The sequence below is a fragment of the Pagrus pagrus genome, assembly GCF_965226575.1.
Source record: "Pagrus pagrus genome assembly, chromosome: 17".
Taxonomy (NCBI): Eukaryota; Metazoa; Chordata; class Actinopteri; order Spariformes; family Sparidae; genus Pagrus; species Pagrus pagrus.
This window is the reverse complement of record NC_140201.1, coordinates 15,494,411-15,515,658: the sequence shown is the minus strand read 5'-3', so window position 1 is coordinate 15,515,658 and position 21,248 is coordinate 15,494,411. Positions and strand designations below refer to the sequence as shown.

The 21,248-nt window shown below is 41.9% G+C and overlaps 1 protein-coding gene across 2 annotated transcripts in view; it reads right to left on the bottom strand.

Annotated features, from left to right (window-relative positions):
• gabbr2 (gamma-aminobutyric acid (GABA) B receptor, 2) overlaps positions 1-21,248 on the bottom strand; it is a 190,577-nt gene that overhangs the window by 42,398 nt on the left and 126,931 nt on the right. For both annotated transcript variants that reach the window (XM_084378728.1, XM_084378727.1), the window contains 5 exons: positions 17,098-17,178; positions 15,998-16,148; positions 15,505-15,637; positions 13,540-13,647; positions 9,845-9,967 (listed from right to left, as the gene is read on the bottom strand). In XM_084378728.1, coding sequence (XP_084234854.1) covers positions 9,845-9,967; positions 13,540-13,647; positions 15,505-15,637; positions 15,998-16,148; positions 17,098-17,178 — 596 coding nt within the window. The remainder of the gene's footprint in view (positions 1-9,844; positions 9,968-13,539; positions 13,648-15,504; positions 15,638-15,997; positions 16,149-17,097; positions 17,179-21,248) is intronic.

Genomic DNA, 21,248 nt, shown 5'->3' with positions numbered 1-21,248 from the left:
TGTCCCTCACAAGGCAAATACCAGCGCGTTGCCAAAGCATGGCAAGACACACTGGGTCAATATTCTTCACAAAAATGATGAAATCTTGTGTAAACTGAGACCTGAGATATCCAGGTCGCCCTCATCTCTCCCTCACACAATAGATGGAGGCAGTGATCTGTGCAAAAAAAAACCAAACTAAACAAAAACACAACGAACATGAAAATGCTTTCAAACTTTTGTACAACTTTAATAGGCTAGGTTGTTGAAGCGCTGCAGAGGTAAAAATCACTGACTGCAAGACGAGAGCAACTAAATCTCATTTTAAATATAGAAAACTGCCCTGATGTTGATCCAGACTTTCGACTGGGTAGATATTGTGTCCAGTATTAAAGATGCCTCTCACAATCCTGCCTGGAGCCAGGTAGGATTCATTTAGGACTTAAATTGTCTCAGCTGATGTCTGTGATGGTGCCCACAACCATGCTGTCTTTCTCTTAGATGATTGTCTGTATTGGGTATATTGAATAAACAAAGAAAGATTGTGTTAGTTGGTTCGCCTGCTGAGAAAATTATCTCAACTCATTGGAAATCTCATCATTCTCTCCCCTTCTGACATTGGAACAGTCGCACCCAGATGTTGTATACCTGGAGCTTTCCACTGCATAAATCAATGAAACTATAACATTTGAAAATGAATGAGTCCAAACTCTTGTGAAACAAATATCCACTGAACAATGTTGTCTCTTAATATATATTAATCTTGTATTTAATTCCCGTCTTAAATTGATCGATTATTTGTTTTTTCTCCTTTAGCTCCTTGTCTCCTCCTGTTTTATTCTTTGTATAACATAATTGAAAATTCTCAAGAAACAGTTTGCACTAAAGTATACATGAAAACATACTCATCTCCCAATTTCATCAGTTCATAATGCAGCACTCTTTATGTAGGCTGAGGTTTTGTCCTGTCCCGGTGGACTAAAGTCGTGACTCTTCCTGCTGGAACATGTAAAAATGGGCGAGACTATAAACAGAACTCTGTATTCCCGAGGGAAAACTTATGACACACTTACTTTTGCCAAGGTCAGAGGCACCAGTGCAGCATGCTACTCTGTGCCTTCCACCAAGGTAAGGTAGAGCTATGCACAGTATGTGAAGTGGCTATGAAAAAAACGTGATTGCAATACGCGTTCTAATACACGTTTCTATTCCAAAGTAGTAATCTAGATTTGGAGAGTTGTAAACAGTGTAGAACCACATGCCTTAAATTCACCACAACACTAGAACTCGATGTGCTCTAATAACACAACACATGCAGTCATAATACCTTACAATAACCCGAACAATGCAAAACCTTTCTTTTGGAATAACAATCTCTCAGATGCTCATGCAGCCATTCAAATCACCAAGAATGTGTGCACTCTGTGTAGCCTTCCCTTTTGTTCTCTCTCCCCCCCCCCCCCCCCCGTCCTTCCTCCCTCCCGAGGTGGTCGATGAGAACAGGCCTAGGTAGGTGGTGGTTATCCCTTAATGACCCAGTTTACTTTGAAAAGGTATTGATCTCAGCCAGCGCTTTACTCAGTGCTAACAAAGGAGCCTCAAAGTCCATCTTAGCACCATCTCAGCATGGTCATGTGCTGCATGCATAATGCTGCACATGCCATTGTTCTTTGTTCTCCAGCTTTAATACTTCATGATTCTCAGTTCTTGTCATGTGACATCTTTTTTTTTGTCATCAGGAACAGGTCCTGGATAAATTATGTGTAATTCAATTCCGACCTTGTTTAATCCACCCAAATCTGAGATAAAATGCATTTATTCACCATCTATGTTTCATTTCCCATAAGACTATAATTTTGAGAATGAAGAGCCAACTGGATTTAATGAAATGTAAACAGGACTATCCTTTTCCACCTGCTTACGCAGAGCAGGCTGATAGTGAAACAGGAGCATCGTGTCCTTCAGATGGCATTCACACAATCAACAGTTGACTGCAGTGGGGAACGTGTGTGAGAGTGCAGGAGGAGGGGGAGCGACAACATCGTGGGCAGGTGATTGTGTGTGTGTGTGTGTGTGTGTGTGTGTGTGTGTGTGTGTGTGTGTGTGTGTGTGTGTGTGTGTGTGTGTGTGTGTGCGTGCATGCGCATGTGTGTGTGTGTGTGGGTGGAAAGCTGCAGTGTAAAAAGGATCACAAGGGTGTCTGCATTTTAGGGCAAAAACGCTGCAAATCACACACGATTTATATTACTGTTGACTATTTTTCCTACCGTTGAGCAGTCACTAGTTTCAGTTAACAGCACATATAAATCAAGTTGCAGTATCTTTAAACTAGTTTGAGATCAGTAACTCGACACAGGAAGCAATCTGTCACCTTTATTTTTTGTTAAAAGACCAAAAGCACTCAGTCCACATTATTATATTTAAAGGCTGCATTACAGTGATGTAATTTTCTGAACTTCTGATTGCTACTTGGGTCTATGAAGTTGAGTGTACAAGGCACACATTCAAATGCGCAAATGCAGACTGGGGCTTGATGAGTTGTGTTATATGGTAATTTATCACGTGTTCTTATCAAACCTCCAAATTGGTTTATTTAGGTGCTCGTAGGATATACCAACATCTGAGATTGAAGGAAAGGCTGTTGTGCAAACTGAATTGGTGAGCTGTGTTGTAGGAGACTTGGTAGATTGATAGATTTTTAAGTTTCTGCAAGCTGATTTAACTCTTTAACTCTGATTGGCTTTTCAGCTAAGCAAATCACTGCACAAAAACAGAAAAAGAAAGAGAAAGGGAAAGTCTCTTGAGCCTGTTGCTGTTGTATCCATGATTTCTCCCATTTAGAGCAGTTTGCACTTCTAATTGTCTCATTGCATATTAGCCACTTCGAATAAACGCTGCTTTATGATAACAACGGTTCGTATATCCAAATTCCCAAGACTTCTGGTTCCCCTTTTTAATGACCATTACAGAAGACTGCAACCTGGAAGTATGGAGGGGTATTTCCTCATGTGCAGGTGGCCGTCGGCTGTAGTCTTTGTGTTGTTCAGGTGCAACTTTTTGGTCGTCGTGAGGCTACGCAACAGTTAGCCTTTTTCACCACTAGTTCTTCGATGTTGGTTTGGTTTGTCTGGGCCTTAAGGCAGAATAAAACTGAAAAAACTAAATCAGAAACTTTAATGTAAGGTCCATGAAAGTTTTAGTAAAATTGACATTGGTTAAGCTCTTTGATATGATCCCACACATGTGCACACAGCCTGGCTGACCTCGACCCGCTTAGAATCCCAGAGGAGCAGTGAGGACATTCACTGTCAGCCACACTCATCTGTCTGACTGGAGGAACTTTGCTGGCACATGTCTCACTCCCTCCAGCCACACTTTCCCCAGTTCACCCTCCCAACAGCCAATCCTGGCTGGAACCGAGGACATGGCTCCCTTTGAAGAGGTAACACAGAATTGGAAAATTGATAGAGCAGGAGATGGCGAATTGAGAGAAAAAGGATAGCGTGAGAAAAAGAAACGCCAAGAAGAAGTAAAGAGAGAGGGGGAAAGAGGAAAGAAATGTAGGAAAGAGAAAAGGGAATGTTTCAGGTCAGCCTGAGTCTTGTCCACCGGTATTGCTGTCACAAGCTTGTTTTTCGATTTATTCTGCTTTTCAGCGCACTCCCAGGAGTGCAAGCAGGCCAAATGAGGAGAAGCATGAGAGGGATAGCACAAGGTGGGAGCTGGAGGTATGGAATAAGAAAGGGGTCTACAAATAGAAAAGAGGCTGGTAACACGATTCTGATAGAGAAACGTCTTGTAAGGGACAACAAGGAGTGAAACAGATAGATGACAAAGGTGGAGAGCAAGAGAGAGCGACAGTTTCCAAAGTAAGCAAATTGACATGGTGAGGAAAAGAAAACACAATAAATAAAAGAGAGGGGATTGAATGTGAGAAAACCTCATGCCTGGGGGAACAGCAGAGTGTGTTAACAGGTCTGTGAGAGGAAAATCACCAGTACAGACCAGTGAGTGGAAGAAGATGGATGGAAAAGATAGGTGAAAGACAGGTTTGTCTTACATCTAAGCCTGAATATAGATCACCCAACTGTTTCCACTCTAATCTTTTTTGAAGTCAAGGTAAAAAGCTAACGTCCGGTTATTAAGGAACTACATGGTCACACGACCACAGCACCAATACTGCAAAACAACAATACTATACACACTTGACTATAAATTTAAAGGTCTACAAGTTGTACAGTTTGAGTAAGAATAGTTTTCCAGGTAAGTCTGCGTATAAAGACAGACTAGTAACTAAATAAGTTTCCAAAAGGCTAACTCATGTCCAGGGTTCTAGGACTTGTGAAGTCTAATTGCTTAAATTACCTATTCAGGGAGTCAGAGATGCATGATGCTGCATTTATGCTAAACTCTATAAAAATGATAATAAAGTGCAGTGTAGTGGCACTGTTAACAGTAAACCTGCCAGGATTGTTGTCAATCATGACTAATAAAAGGTGGAGTCAGGATAAATTACACAAAGATAGCAGGTGTCTGCTTTCAGCTTCTGATGAAATTATTAATAAAAATAACAACAGATGCAACTGTCCTTCTCATCTGTTGTCTACAACATATCTGTTCCCTACAAAGGCTTTCCCCTATTTTTAGACAACAATGTGTTTTCCCCATCCTATGACAATATTGTGTGTAAATATTATGAGAACAGATGGTGTTTCACAGCCTATCAGCAAGAGAGATAACAATGGAATCTGAGTTTTTGCCACAGTAGATGTATTTTAATGCGAAAGTAAAAAATGGCAACCTCATCTCTGACCGTAAGATTAATGTTAAGGCCATCATTCCACCTCATAAAGAGAAATAGTTCCACATTAAAGTCATACCTTGGCTTGTTAGTGCAGTGATATATTTGGAACAGATGAGTGCATTGTCAAAGCGCTGAGGGAAACCTCAGTGAGAGCTCCAAAACATCTGCATGGAAATATGCATGCATGAGTGTGCATCATTATCAGTCATTGATAATCAGTCCAGCGGATGTGTCTCTAGATGTTTAAAATATTCTCTGCATGCGTTGCCATCCTGAAGTGGGTTCCCTAACCCGCTATTTTTGTCTCACGGATCAACAGTGCCGCGCTCGTGTTATGGATGTCAGAAACCATGGCCGTTGCCATGGTGATGCCACACTGCAATATTCTTTTTGCAGCCCGCCCGCCAATGCTTGCAGCAGCTTCCAAGCCGAGAGAAAACGACAGAGGAGGGAGGGGAAGGAAGAGGAGACAAGAGGACAGACTAGAGTAGAGGGGGTCTGCGGCAGGATCCACCAGAATGCTAATGATCCTTTCTCGACGGTTTGTCCTTCATTATGCAGGAGACAATGGCCAGGACAACAAGAGAGGGCGTTAATGTGTACATAAACACACAGGCGATATGTACAAAAACATATCCATGCATGAGTGGGCACATACGGGCTGGAACATACACACAAGGTCATATTTACTAACACACGCCTATACAAAAATGAACAATTGAGTCAAACACACTCTCACATGCTTCAATACACGTGTGTGCATCGACACTTCAACATGTGTCAGTACTGCAGGGCTTAATCTGATGGCAACCAGCAGTCTGCCTGCACGCCATTAACAAATGCTCAATTATTAACGAGCCACAAAATGGATCTAATTGCTCACTGCCGCCCAACGTCTCCATCAGCATTCCCAGGACGTTCCTGGAGCAGCCGGAGTTATTCCTGCTCTCAATAAGCTCTCTGGGAGAAAAAAAGTCACTGATATGCAGAATGCAGTCTCAGGATTTAGGGGTCGGACCGGTGTAAAGAATCGTGGAAGAAGTGGAGTCGTCATTGCAATCTTGGCCAAGATGCCTTTAATGTTATCTTATCTTATTTTTATTGAATTCATCACATAAGGTTGTGTGTTACGTGCAGTACAGACTGAAGAGCAGATCAGAGGCTTGGTTTAAAGAGGTTGGGGACAATGTCAAGGTTACGAGTCATTTCTGTTGAAGTTATATAATCTACATACTGTAATTAAAATGAGACTCGGGGGGTCACTCTCCTCTCATTTTAGAGACTCAAAGACTTAACTCCCTACATGATCTCTGGCCCTTCTTTGCTTTTATTTGGGAGGGTATTAAATCAGTCATATTTTATGAAGTATTCCTCAAGGATCCATTGTCAGCCTGTTCACAGTTTCATCTTCTTGCTAATGCTAATAAAGGATGCAAAGGGGGATGCCCTAGTTTTGCTAATGGTAGCTCATTAAGCTTAGCTTGCTGGATTCAGAGCAGTGGGCTCACCCCTGGTGATGTGGAGTATTGACTTGACCACATCCACTGGGTAAATCTTGCTTCTTCAGCATGCGTGGGACCATTTCCCCCCAAAATCTAAACTACAGCCCGTTATCCACTCACAATATTTAGATGTACCTGTATCCCTGACCACTACAGGGCATAGATATGAGTACCCACTTCAGTATACCAGAGTACATTTCTCTCCTAAGCACACACTTGCATCGATGATCTCTCCTGAGTGTCATCCCACTTTATGAGTGTTTGACCAAAAAAAAGCACCAGCGATGTAAACAATGTGTGAGTACCCTTGTAGCTTGTGAGTCAATAAGGAAACCCCCCTGTGTGATGGTTTGAACAACGTTGAACTACCAAGCACTGTGACAGTTCAATAACACCACGTTGTCATATTGCATGCCCTTGGGTAGAGCAGGTAGATACAGCTCTGTGAACCCAAGGCCAATGTTATTCCCAGGTCTCTACAGTGGGGAAAGGAAATGCAAAGGTTGGAGGAGGGGAGGTTCTGACAAAGACACAGAGTGAGGGAGAAATGGAAAGAAAAAAAACACAACAGAGAGAGGGAATTCACAGGGGAGGAATGGCCAAGCATGATGTGAGAGCTCACAGGAAACTGGGTAACTAATGGTCCTTCTCCTTGCCCCAATTACAGTTAGTCAGTCAAAACTAGGACTTACTGGCTTCTGAGCTCTATGGAGACCACCCACAATGGTCCTGTTTCCCGACACCCAAGTGGACATTCAGTCTAAAATTTAAATTGTGTTAAAAAACATTTGTTTGGGGAAGGGAGAAAATCAAATATGATCTAGAACAGTTTGACCAATTTTATGCCTCGTCTTGATGCAGAAACTGATCCAGGTTAGGGCTGGCCTGAAAGTAATCTCACTATATTTTTAGGATTTATCGTGATACACAATATATATATATATATATATATATATATATATATATAGTGCCTGCAACACTTGCAACATTCACCCTTTCAAAGGCACATTTACACACTGATGAAACAACCATCTGGAGCAATTTTGGGTTCAGTATCTTGCCCACGGACAACATGCAGCTGCAGCTGGGGATCAAACCACCGACCCTCTGATTAGTGGACAACCCGCTCTACCTCCTGAGCCACAGCCACCCCAGTAGCCTCAGCTTGTGTGCAGCAGCCTCACTGAAATGAACCATGAGGTTGTGTTATTTGATGCAGTGATAATGTCAGTCGGAACAAGGCCTAATATTGTTTATTACCACAAACACTGTGTAGGTGCATACTGTGTTTCCATTTTCCCTTGCTTCTCTCTCCTCCTATTTGGGTTGCCTTCTGGTTTCTGGTCCCACCTGACAAGCCTGGAGGCCAGGCGCAAAAGGAGCCCCAGGCTGCCTGTCCCCCAGCTGATCCCCAAGGGTCCACTGCTGCTGGTGCTGGAAATCTGGCAGGCTGGCCAGGCATGTGGAGCCTATGCTTCAGCCCAGGCATGCAGATCCACGACCCCAGGGGGAATGCAGACTTCTACACTGACTGAGTGGTTAATATATTCACAACACTCCCCTGGCCGGGGGCTTAGAGTCTGAAAATACTCCATGAGGACCCGACTGCACACACTGACAACATTCACAAATGAATATGTTAAGCAAGGCTTTGCTACACCCTTTAGGCAGGCTTAAATATATAAGTGGCTATCATCACAAAGGAAATAAGGCTTTGTCTAGAGTTGTACAAATGCGCTAAGTATACCTTCAGAGCACGCCAAAAGGAGCACAAGAATGTAAATAAGTCTGGCAAGATATCATGCATCTCTACACTAGTTTCTTCCTCAGAGATCCCCCATAGGGATCGCTTCATCAAGGACTAAGACAGAAAAAAACACAAAACTAAGAAAGGCTGACCTGCTCCCAGCACTCTTGGAAAAGCATTCACAGGGTTTTCATTAATTGAAGACATTAAAAAGTCAAAGCTGGGTGCAAGACAATGTCAGCCACCCTTCCATCCGCTGCAGGACCTTTGCAACAAGCAGGCTAACAACATGAAAATCAATTCAATATGACCAAAAGAAGACTCCATAAAAAAATCCACCATTAGACCTTGCCTTTCACTGCAGTGACCCTCTGACAACCTCTGTTTATCAGAAGGGTCGTTGACCGCTCCAACCCATGTTGTCAATTAAGGTGGACTAGTGAGAACAGTCTCGTGACCTACGTTCAGAAGCACAGGCAGCTTGAAAAACAACTCATTAGGAAAACATTTCCACTTAGCACTACCCATGTTCTCTGGTCTTCAAAGATTTTTAAATCATCAATTTTGTTGTTATTTGAACACACCCAAAGACATGGACATGTCCGATAAACTATGGCCTTTAAAGGTGGCATCAGATAACTCATTATTGCCAGTCTTCTCTTGGATTGTTCTCGCCTCAATAGCATTTTTGGTTTCACATACAGACCTTCATTGATACATTCAGATGTAACGAACCACAGCTGCAGTGCACCTCATTACTAAAAATTCAGAGTCACACGTAGATGCAGTACCCGTCCCAAATGTACCATATCCCTCACTGCACCAGCTCGATTACCCATTTTGCCATTACACTGCATTAGTTGCCCTCAGCCTAATGCGAGCCCATCTTTTTGTGTAACAACTTAATAGATTGAGGAATGAATCAGTGCCGCAGCCTCTTATGTTTAACCAGTGGAACACTGAACCATCTATTTAACGGCATGAGCTGATATTCTCAAAGCCATTTTAATATATGCAGCTCGAAATCTTCCTGACTCAAGCGTTTAACCTCGCATCTTTAAACAGTCTGCTGGACAACACTGGTGTTAAGATGTACAGAAAGACGGATAAACTAAACTGTGAAGCCAAACTGCATACTATTTTATATTTGGTAAAAATGGAAAACATTAACTCAATCTGCCAATTTCACCAAAACCTACTAAATCCTCCAAGAAAATAAACATGCAGCTCTGCCCTGCTAATTCACAGTCTGCATTCCCTAATACCACTGACAGTTACGTGCTAACATGTCACACCCAACCCCAAACACACTTCACACACCATCACCCCCCAATGCCAAAACTACAGTATGTTCACTTTAGCCAATTGGGCACACAGCTACAATATTCTTGCACCAGTCGGAAATATTCTGAATCTACTCTAACCAATCACAGCAAAGCAGAGTTCATTTCTACTCTCCACCATGCCACCTCTCCAGCAAGGAGGAAGTCATGCCAAGTGCCTCTTTTCCAACGGGCCTTGCCAATGTCTCACATCCAAGCTGGCAGATGTCCGGCCATGGGATGAGCACAGGAGGCAGTGATGGCTCACATCCTGACCCAAAAATAACAGGCACAACAAAGATGCTCGCACTACAGCCCAAGGCGGACATTTTGTTTGCCTAAACTCCAAATTGACAGGCATTCTTAGCAAGAATCTGTGTCATTGGGGATCTCCCAGTGGAGGCCAATCATGTTATATCAACATAAACAAAAAAACAAGCGCATGTTCAGACAAGATGTGGAAAATAAAAACATCAAAATGCACACTGACCTCCAAGCTGTACTCTTCCACAGTCCTTTTAAGTGGGTCCACAATCTGCCAGCAAATGAGGATGCATAAGTCGATTAGCAGCATCCCGCCAACGATAATCAACAACTTCTGGTCCTTTATGATCTGGAGGGGGAAAAGAAGATGAGATGCTTGTATTAGGCCAAAGCACACACCTGCTAATGTTATGTAATGGTATGTGTGTCTGTAGAGCCATTTCAAACAACATTTCTTATTGATCACCGTAATTATGTGATTCTCATCCCATCTCAGGACCCAGAGCCCTGCTGGTTTCATTCTAACCATCTAATCAGGGGCTGATTACAATGCATTTAGCTGCAATTAACCACCCACTGAGATAGGAAACCAGCCAAACTGTGAGTCCAAGAGACCAAGACCTGGTTCACTATTTGACACTGTGGCACACGTAGTATATCTAGCTGATTTTACTCCTTTGACCGAGGGCTGAGAATCACTTTTGGACATTCAGTTCTGCCAATACTGTGCCACCAACACGTCGATTTTGTTGCCTCGTGGCAGGAGAAGGTGGTTAAAGATCCACCAAACAAGAGCCAACGCTGTCAACCACAAAAGCTCCTCTTTTGTACCATGAACTTTAGAGGGATGAAAGCCATGACCTGTTTGTGATCTTTATTTATTATAGCGTTTGACTGGCTGGAACGGCACATCAAAGGAAAGGTCAGGGAACACAGGCCGGGCTGTGTTTGGAGAGTATCACACAGCCCAGATGCAGCGCAGTGGTCTCGCACGGGTTTCCATCCGCCGGTGGGCTCAGGATGAGATGTGTGAGGGGATTGTTTTTTGATCTGGTGTCTTTTGATGTTGTTGGCACTGAACAAATATAGGCGAGGAAATAGAAATACTGCAATGCTTCAGTGCAGTTTAGAGGAAGGTAAGAAGCAGAGCAGGTCAAATGGCTGCTTCGAAGCGAATAAATTTTTTTTTGACAAGATTGATAACAATAAAAACACCTATATATAAAAAGGTAACTCCACCAATTTCATACATTATAGTGTGTTTACAGGTATTGGGTGTACTACTGTATGAAAAAGTAGTATAAAGCCTTTTGCGGCTCCAGAGGAAGCTGCATGTAATCTGACAAATTACCTCCAGTGATGTTGCAGTGTGGGTAACATAGGCACCAGGTTTTGAAAAGCCACTGAGTGACATCACTGGAGGCAATTTATCAGATTACATGGCTTTATACTACTTTTGTCACATATGCAGTAATACTCCATAAGACCTGAACACAGGCTTTAATATGTAAAATTGGTGGAGTTAACTTTAAATGAAACAAATTTTAGTTTATTTGGCAGATAAAACTTATTTGCAAAAGTTGTAATAAAGACATGCAAGATGTGTTATATTTTAGGGGAATTAGATAAGAAAGTACACCACCATCTGTTGAACTGTGAAATGTTATTCTGACAACTGGGTCTGCTAGACAAACGACTTACTCTAAATTACCTGAAGTGTTAAGTACTGTTTTCTTTCCCCCAGTATTATTGGCACTCTGACGTATCAGAAGGGCTCTAGTGTCTTTGTGTTTCTGATGAAGATGTTATTTTCAGACAACCTCAAAGTGTCTACACAATTATAATGTATGTGTGCGTATATGTATGTGTTCTGCAGCTTGCCCTGTGTTTGTGTGTGTGCATCAAGCAATATGTGACTACGGAGTCCTCAGTAAATTACCAAGATAGGCAGACTGACAAGTAGCTGCCTGTGGGTGAGCGTTTGTGTAAAGGCTGTTTTTTTTTCCAAGTGTGTATGTTTATCTGTGTCTGTGTCGTGTGCTTGTGTGTATTTGGAGAAGGAGGACATTGATTGACAGTCGTCCCCCCCCGCGCACACGCACACACATGCTGTCTTTGGCACTGAGCTATTTAAGAAGTGAAGGAGTGCCAGACGCAGCCCACCGAGTGGAACCCTTATCGAACACACCCCTGATTTACAACCTGTGCTCTCCCCAGTGTACAGGAAGAACGATGGAGGTAAGGCCGGGGGGGGAGGGATGCGGTTCCAGCCCCACTGTTCGAAAAAAGGATGGCTAGGCACTTGTGCTTTTCCCTCCCCTGACATTGGCTGACAGAGATTTCAGGGCACCAACAGCAACTATCGCTCTACTGAAGCCAATGCACCTGTACTCAATCAGTGTGGAGGAACTTTGTGTGTGTGTGTGTGTGTGTGTGTGTGTGTGTGTGTGTGTGTGTGTGTGTGTGTGTGTGTGTGTCAGTGCCCTGCAAACAGTCCTTGAACCCACAGAGAATACATCTTGAGGTTTAAGTGCTGAAATATGCGGCATGGGTGAATGCTTCTTCTAAAAAAACATTTGTTTTGTCTCCATTGGAACGGTAAGAAGGTGGGACTGGTTGGCCTGAGCAGAGATAATAAGCAGGCCAGTGACATGTTACGGTGGTTACTTTTTAAATATCTTTACTTCGGTCTCGTTCAAACTCAATGCCAGCTGAACAACATTCAAGTGCTGCATCACCAGAACAGATGGAAAACTATTTACCCGCCACCGTCCTGAACTTCAACGTGCGTCACAGCACTGTGCCGGAAAAGGAACAAAAAAGGGGCAAGCTAAAGAAGAGCTTGGTCACAGCTCTTTGTCTTTTAACCTGCAATCTAGATTCTCCTTATCTTCATCTTTCCTTTGCCCTCTTTTTTACAGCTTTCTTTTCACAGTGTCCAACCTATATTTTTTGCCATTTGTGCCACTTTGTTTGTCTTTTCACTTTCTCTGCCCTGCTTTGCCTTCCTCCTTCTGTCTCTCCATCCTCCCTTCTGTCACTTCTTCCCCACATCCCTCCAACCTCTCTAACTCTTTGATCCATCCCTCTTGCCTCCCTCTCGTCCTGCTCTCTTTCTCTGGCAGGCCACCCACACTTCCTCCAATATGCAAGAGGGTGAAAGAGAGAGAGAAAGAGAGGGAGAGACGGAGGGAAAGAGTGACAAAGAGAGCAAGATCTATAAATACAAAAAGGCCGAGCACAGTTACAACACTCAGTGAGCTCGGCGCCACTTTATATAAGTAGGCCAGTGAAACAGATTGTGTCAGATGTTTAAAAAGCCATTTGTATTTCTGAATCTTTTTTTTCTCACAGAGAAGATTCTAAAAGCAGGTGCCAGGGGCTGCCAGTCTTTCAGAGTGTTTGTTGAAAAGCATGAGTGTGAATACAAGCACCCACACACCAGTGTTGGGCTTTTTAAAAGGCATGTGCAAGCTTCCTGGATAAGACTGTCAAGTCTAGATGTTTTAATGGAGACTCTTGTGTTTTTTATGAACTGGCAGTTATTCTATCCAACAGATGTACACGTGTGATAAGAAATAAAAGGTTCCTCCGAGCCGGATTCAACCAGAAAGGATCACATGTACTGTGCCTGTAATGGCCGTTCACAAGGATAGATCCTGCTAATTTGGTAAGAAAAGAAATCTTCAAATTCTACACATTTTAAAACAAACATGACAGTTTTGTGCAAAATTCTGGCAATATCTTACAAATTGTCCCTTTAAAGCACATAAGCCAAGGAGACACATAAAGCTCTGATGTTTCATAATTGAACAATCAAATGTTTAATTAAAATTGATTTTTTTATACATCCTGGATATCTGGAAATTACCTTTTAATCACTCTCATATTCATCAAAAAATATTAACACATTTTCATTACCTTCTTCTTCATCTTGACATTTTTGAAGATGGCGTGCACCCTCCAGGTCTTCGCAAACATGGCACCAAAAGCAGTTGTGTATCCAACAATGAGGATCCATGTCCGGACCTATCAGAACAACAGGAACACACATAATAAGTATTGTGTTTCAAAAACGGTGATCAAGGCTCAAACGACATCTTATCTGACAGGTATTTGCATTTTTCTCAAGATGTTAATTCGAAATAGCATTCTAAAAATAAGAAGCTGTCAGATTTATTTTCCGTCTCTTAAGTGTTGAGCTCCGGGAGAACGTCCTGGACCATGGAAGCTGTCACACTCCTGAGAGCATTTCATCTTAATGAGAGACAAAATGTAGACCTTTTCTTACTGCTTTAGCACAAAGGACACAGCTGACATGTTTTAAAAGCTTAGAATTTGAATATAGACTATGACATCCTAAAATAGCTACAGAGAGCTTCTGTATACCACGTGTTTGATGGCTGCATGTGATCCACATATTTGTTTTTATTAGTACACCTGTGTGTGAACATTCACACTGTCTGCATTCACCCATTTACACCTGGCTCTTTTCACGTGTCATTCTCTAGCGCATCTAGAAAGCAATAAGGCAGGGACAAAGCACAGGGTGAAGAAGACAGCAAAACCCCCCCCAAAAAAACCAAAAACAATTACACTGTCTATTCTCAAGGAGACCAGCACGTATTGATTGGTGGTGAATGGATCAACCTCTGTGCTCCCTTGCTGAAGAACCTCGTCTGCAGTGACAAGCTCTGTTTCAGCTCTGCTGCAGCGCTTCAGCCAGGTGGATGGCAGCTCGAGACGTGCCCTGCCTTTCATTTACTCTGTTGTGCATGTGTGTGTGTGTATGTGTGTGACTGGGTGGGGTGGTATCTCAGTGGAAGCTGGTTATCGCTGTAATCAAAACTCTTTAATTAATCCAGCATCTACATAGTCACACAGTAATGCTACCTGGGGGGAGACGCTTAATGTGCCCTATGCTAGCTAGAGACCCGGAGAGAGAGAGAGATTCAATCAGTTTTCACTTACTGTTGGTGTCACATAGTGCATTTGATTAGTGTTTCAGCAGCAATCTCAATATTTAAGCCCATTCTAAATATTTAAATCAAGAAAATAGCAGTAAATATCCACGACTAAAGAACTGCAACAATTAGTCGATTAATCGATTATTCAACTGAAAGAGAACAAATCGTCAACTATTTTGATAATCCATTAAAGTGTGTTTACAGGTCTTGGGGAGTACTACTGCATATGTGAAAAACAAGTAGTATAAAGCCTTTTGTGGCTCCAGAGGATGCTGTATGTATTCTGATTAATTGTGTCCGGTGATGTCACTCAATGGCTAAGTTGAATTGTGGGTAATGTAGGCGAAAAGGTTTTGAAAAGGAAGAAGAATGTGTGGAACAAAAAAGGTGATATCTCTGATTCTGCTGTCTTGATTTTGATAATTTGCTTTAAAACTGTTCATAATGAGTCCAGCAGTGTTACAGGAGAGCAAATTCACATCAGTGGACTGCTTTTCAAAACACAGCACCTAAATTACTCACAACGCAGTTACCCTTTAATTGTTTTAGTAATTAGTCAAGTGAAAATGTCAAATTTTTTTGCTGGTTTGAGCTTCTCAAATGTTAGGATTTGCTGCTTTACTTTGTCATTAATGATAGTAAATGAGGCATCTTTAGGTTTTGGACTGTTGGTTGGACAAAAGAACTAATCTGCAGATGTCGTTTTGGGTTCTGGGCAACTGTTATCTATCTTCTTATAAACTCAGTGATTCATTTTAAATAATAATCGTCAGATAAATCAAATTAAAATAATTAGTTGCAGCTCTATCCATGACCACAGCTATTGTGCGCTTGTGCTAATGGAACAGAATATGACGCATACGACCCCAACTTCTATTCATTATTTTATGAATTAGTAAAATGTGTTGAGTGAACTCACAGTGCAAAGGGTCTCAAACTCTTTGTCAGAGACGAAACCCCCATCCAGGCCAAACAGGAAAATAGAGGCGTAAGAGAGCATGCCTCCAAGGATGATCAGGTTGTTCATGTAGGGACTGGACATCTTGATGAGTCTGGAAGAAAACACAAGATTAAGATAAATCATAATAGAATTAATTAGACTGGGTCTTATTCATCAAAAATGCTACGGTATGGAGGAGAGTGAAATGTGAAAAATAATACTGTATCTGCAGACAGTTAGAGGTTAATAATCATTCTCATGCTTTGTCGTTCTTTTATTTCAATACCATTCAATCTCCCGTGATTCCTCTTGTCCTTCACTCATTCCCCTCTACCTTCTCGCTCAACCCCTCATTTACTTTCCCGCTGCACGGTACGTTTATCTGTTTCACCTTTACTAGCTATCCTTCATCTAATCCCCGCCTCTATCCTCCTACTCAAAAGGATGTGCTTCACCCATGCTTAAAGCTGACCTGTGGTTGCGGTTCTTGATGTTGAAGAACAGGAAGGCCCCCGCCATCAGCATGCCCAGTATGGTGATGGTGGACAGGATGCTGTAGAGGGGCACGTTGATGTGGCGCCGCTGCAGACGAACGAATGTGCGATCCTTGGGTGGCTCCACGCCTGAGAACAGAAGGTGTGACAGACACAAAAAAGGGTTGCTCTCAAAATGAGTGAGCCTCAAACATAATGTAACATTTAAACTTCCCACTCATATGTTGTCTTCATGGTATATTACAGTATCCTACATAAAATGACTATTATGTAATCCAACAACAGTTGTTTTCTGGACATTCTCACTCTCACAGTGAGGTTTCTCTCTCACTTTGACAACTTAACCGGCCCCCTGCAAATCTTTTTCACTTCAACCACAAAATAGTGACACTGCAGGAGACATCCAGTCATTTGAGACCCATTTCCTGGTCCTCAGTTTCCCCAAGGTGAGTGCATGGCACTCTATGCACCACAGTCAAGTTATTGTGGTTAGACACTGCACTTTCTTATCTTTTCCTCTATTTTTCTCCTGCCAGTGTGCCAATCGATCGCAATGGCATCATCTTACACATCTCCACTTACTGTGGTCAGGGATGTGGAAACAAGCATCTTAGATGGCGCTGTTCTGGAGTTTCTGTACGCGGGGCAAGGCCAAGAAGATGGAAGAAGAGTGGGAGGGTGGTTGTGGGGAGAATAGCCAGGGGGATCGAACAAATTACAAAGTATGTCAACACAAGCGAACGCGGGAGGGGTGAAAAATGGACTGGTAAATAATTTAGTTGAGAGAGGACAGTTTAGAGTGGTAAAGGAGAGTAGCGAGTCCCTACACTGGGTGGTGCTGGTGGTGGTGTTTGAGTGTGTCTAAGTACTTATGTGTGCTGGAGGGAGTTTGGGTTCAAGTGAGCAAGTGAACAGGAGAGCTCAGGTGGTAAGTGATGGTCCTTTAACGTATATATAAACACAGCAGATGCACCAGGAGACCTTTTTCTTCTTCAGTGATTTTTAAACCAGTGCGTCATTGCTCACACAGTCGCACAAAACTGAAGACATACACACACATATCTAGTCGTCCTCTTACCTTGGAACCTTATGGAGTTGTTGATGAGATCCAGCACATCAGCAATTGCATTGTACTCTCCCACCTTCACTTCCTGGCCCTCTGTTGAATAATACACACACACACACACACACACACACACACACACACACACACACACACACACACACACACACATATAAGTAAACATTAGAATATATACAAGGACTTAAACTGGCTGCTAGATGACTGCACCCTTTTGTCTTCACCCTCTGGGCTGGTTTCACAATTTCAAAGCAATTAAATCCGCTGAATAAAATAGTTTTAAATTAGACCGATTAGTCTACACCGTACTTGTGGCTCTGTGAGATATTGCTTTGTGCTAAATGTTAATGGCAGCATACCAACTTGGTCACAATAATAATGACAGTTTGCTGATGTTTAGCAGGTTAGCATGCTGACATTTGCTAAATTGGGGCTGATGGTAATGTCATAAGCTTTGCACATATTTGGTCATGAACCAAAGCATCTGACTAACTGCAATTTTGAGCTGATACATCATTAAAGCATGAACAAAGTTAGTACAACATGATTGAGCAGAACTTGAATGGAACATCAGTGTCTTTACCAAATGTAATGGCAAACTATTCAATGGTTACTGAGCTACTTCTCTCAAAACTACAAACGTCAGCCTCATGGTGGTGCTGGGTGAAAAATCTGGGGATCAGCACAGTCCTGAGGTAATTATCGTCTGGAAACGATGAATGTCAATATAAAATAGTGTGCAAATCCATCCAGCAGATGTTAATATATTTTTCCAAATCAAAGTGGTGGACTGACCAACCAAGAGACTGATCCCTTGAGCCACTCACATAGCTAAAAAGGGAAATAATGTATGGTGTTATGGCCAACAGCCCAACATAACACTTCGTCGTTAGACACGTTTTCAAGTTTTCTATCTCATTTCTCTGGTGGGTTTTATGAAATCTTTTAGGTTGCCAACTTCATTATGCAATAAAGTGCTGAAGTAATAGTTGGCTGATACAAAGCAGGTTGAAGAGTTTATAAAATGTAGCAGCAGTGATCCTTATTTGGAGAAAGAAAATCTTTGAGAGAACAAATACATCTAATTCAAGCACTAATTGGACACTTCAAGCTGTAAGGTCTGGCACAGTGTTGCAACCTCACAAAGACATTTAAATCACAGGATCTTTTCGAAAACCCATTAGTATTATAACAACAAAATATCCCTAACATAAAAGCACTCAGTAAGATTATCTTATAAAGACCTCCAGTGGTAGCTTTTCGATGCAGCTTAAACCAGGAAACGGTCCTCCTGATTTTTTTTTTCTCAATTATCAGTTTATTTCACCTCAAGGAGATCTAAATGGCACAGAAGAGCAGATATCAAAGAAACCAGCTGTGATACAAACAGGCAAAAACATACAAATGCAGCAAAACCAGACTTTAATAGCACACTAAAATAATCCCCAACTGACGCAGGAAGGGAACAACAAATAAATGCAATTGTAGCTGTGTATTTATATTGTAACACACATTGGCTTTATATTTTGTAGATGGAGTCAAAGGGGTGTAAACTGCTGTACACCCCAGCCTGTAAACACCGCTGTCTCTGTGGAGTTCTGCTCAAACCTCTACACAGCTATTTCAGGATTTAGTGTTTTCTCTTTTAGAAACAACTATAGGTCCCTCAGGTGTAATATTGGGAGGAAGCATGACCTTGTCAGACAAACCTGGGCCTTCACTCTCCTTCTCTCATAAAGATTACTCACTTAAAGTGTGCACCAGGGAGAAGAGACGAGAAGGGGGGGGGGAGGGAAGAGAAGACGGATTATTCTGATTCTTTTTTTTTGGTAAGCACTACAAACAACCTGCAATTTTGTCTGGTTTGTACGCACAAATCTGTCTCTGGTTCTCCCTGTTATCACTCTTACAGCCCCATTGAACTCCTCAGCGGCATTGTCCTTGACTAGGAAAATGACAGATAACATCAGCTATTGCGGCATCACAGGGCACCGCGTTCCCCTCTCCTCTCCTCTCCTCTCAATGAATCACCTCATTTGATCTCCAATCCTGGCATCAAAGCATCAGCAAATGTTGAAAATGTTCCACAGACTGTATGTGACAATTTCAGAACAGTAAGTTTTATGTGCATACACAATCAGGATTTGTATTTCTCAAAGTTGGCGATGCTGAACGAGGATCAATAACGATGTTTCCCTTGACCACGTCCTTTGTTAGGATCTAAACAGCAGAAGGGATTGTATATCAGCACTCTTCCTTTGAGATGCTAAAATACTATCCCAGCACTCTGTCCCCACAGGGAATATTGATGGCTGCGGCAGGCTGGTAAAGCTCTACCTGTCATTCAGCCTGTGCAACCTTTCATGCCTTTTTGTTTCATTAGATCCTTTAAACGACTATAAATTCAGTGGTGTATTTGTTAATTGGGCATAAAACAACTTCCACCTGACGTGTGATATATGAATGAGACTTAAAAAAGACTTAAGGGAGAAGGATGGTGATATTCTACATTTTTTTTACTACCAAAAATTATAGGACATGTACCTAGCTTGATATTGCTTATTCCTGTGTGTAATGAAGCTACATTGTTGTACAAAATCTGTAAAAACACAAATATGAGCCACAGTGACATTGACATTTTTCTTCATTATGATTATCACTGGCATTGTGTGAACCAATGCCATTTAAAACGTCCCGCTGCTGTAAATACCCAATAGTGCACTAAATAACTGAAAATAGTCCCCAAGTAGTATTCATTTATTTATTCCTGCTTGAGCGATGTTTGTTAAAAACTGCAATGCAATACTATTTGACGAAATTTCCCTGTCTTCTTTATAGTTTTCTTTAGAAAGTATATTGTTCATGAAACGTTTCTAAATGTCTTCATCTTCAGTGGGAACGAATGGGCTTTGTGCTGAAAGCCATAGTAGTTCATTTCCACCGTTACCAATAATAACAGCACGTCCATCGGGATCTGGGGAACATTGGGGAGCTACACAAGGGCTGAGCAGGGTCAACAGCACGGTTGTTACCTTTTATTAGTATGAATGTCATCGCTAAATGTATAGTAAAGGCAAAAGTACTCAATATGAAGACTGGCTTCTGTCATTGTGATATAGCCAACTCAGTCATAATTCTCAAAACTGTTTCACTGGACATGCCTAAAAAAACATAAAGAAGATATGTTTGATTTTTTTCTGACGCACCTGCAATTCAAACACAGAATTGATTTGATTTGTCCTTTTTGGAGAAGAGACAAACCAAATCAAAGTGGTAATTGCTGGACCTGATTTAAAATACAACTCTTTTATCATGCCAAATCCCGGGTATCTTTTCATCACACATACTCGGACACACCTCTGTAGCAGTCTTTGTAAATGTGATTAAATCAATTTGGAGTTCTTGTCCACGCTGTTGGCATTAGTTTTTCTTTGATCGAGTTATAATTTTATTTTGTTTTATGTCGGATCAGTGAAATTCTCACATGGAGAAAAAAAAATAAAATAATGAAAACGCTGCTTTATTGAGAAGCATTGGTGGTACAGTTCAATGATATCCTTGTGAGCTATTTAAGTTGAAAGGACTGTGAGAAGACTATTGCCTGGAGGTAAACTGACAGCAGGGAGGGTGTTGCTAGTTCAAATTCCTGATAGAAAGCAGGAAATTAATTCTTATTTGAGGGGTGCTGTAGACAGTAAATCCTATCACTTATCTCTTAAGATCCAAAACATCTTAACCTTTTACCCACACATATCACAACCTCACCTTGCTGATATATATATTATTGAAAGGCCATGTTTCCTTATCTACCAGGCCTTGTATTGTGTTGATTTAAAATCTGTACTCAGAGGGACAGTGACTGTGATCAAGACCTCTGGTAGCAAGCTATCTCTTATCCCCATGAGAGACAGTGGGAATAAGAGCCATTGAGGCCCCTGACTAAGAACGCCTGACAGGGTAAAATGGAGGATCAGAGGCTGAGGACAGATGATAGGGTCATGTTGGGGATCACTGCCTTTTGAAATATTCAAGCTGGGACTGTCCCTCTTCTCCTCTCCACCCAGCTCAGGCTCTCCATGTGTCAAAAGGGTGACAAATTCAAGATCCCTGACAAGTGAGGAAGAAGTGATGGAGTGAAGGTTAAGGAG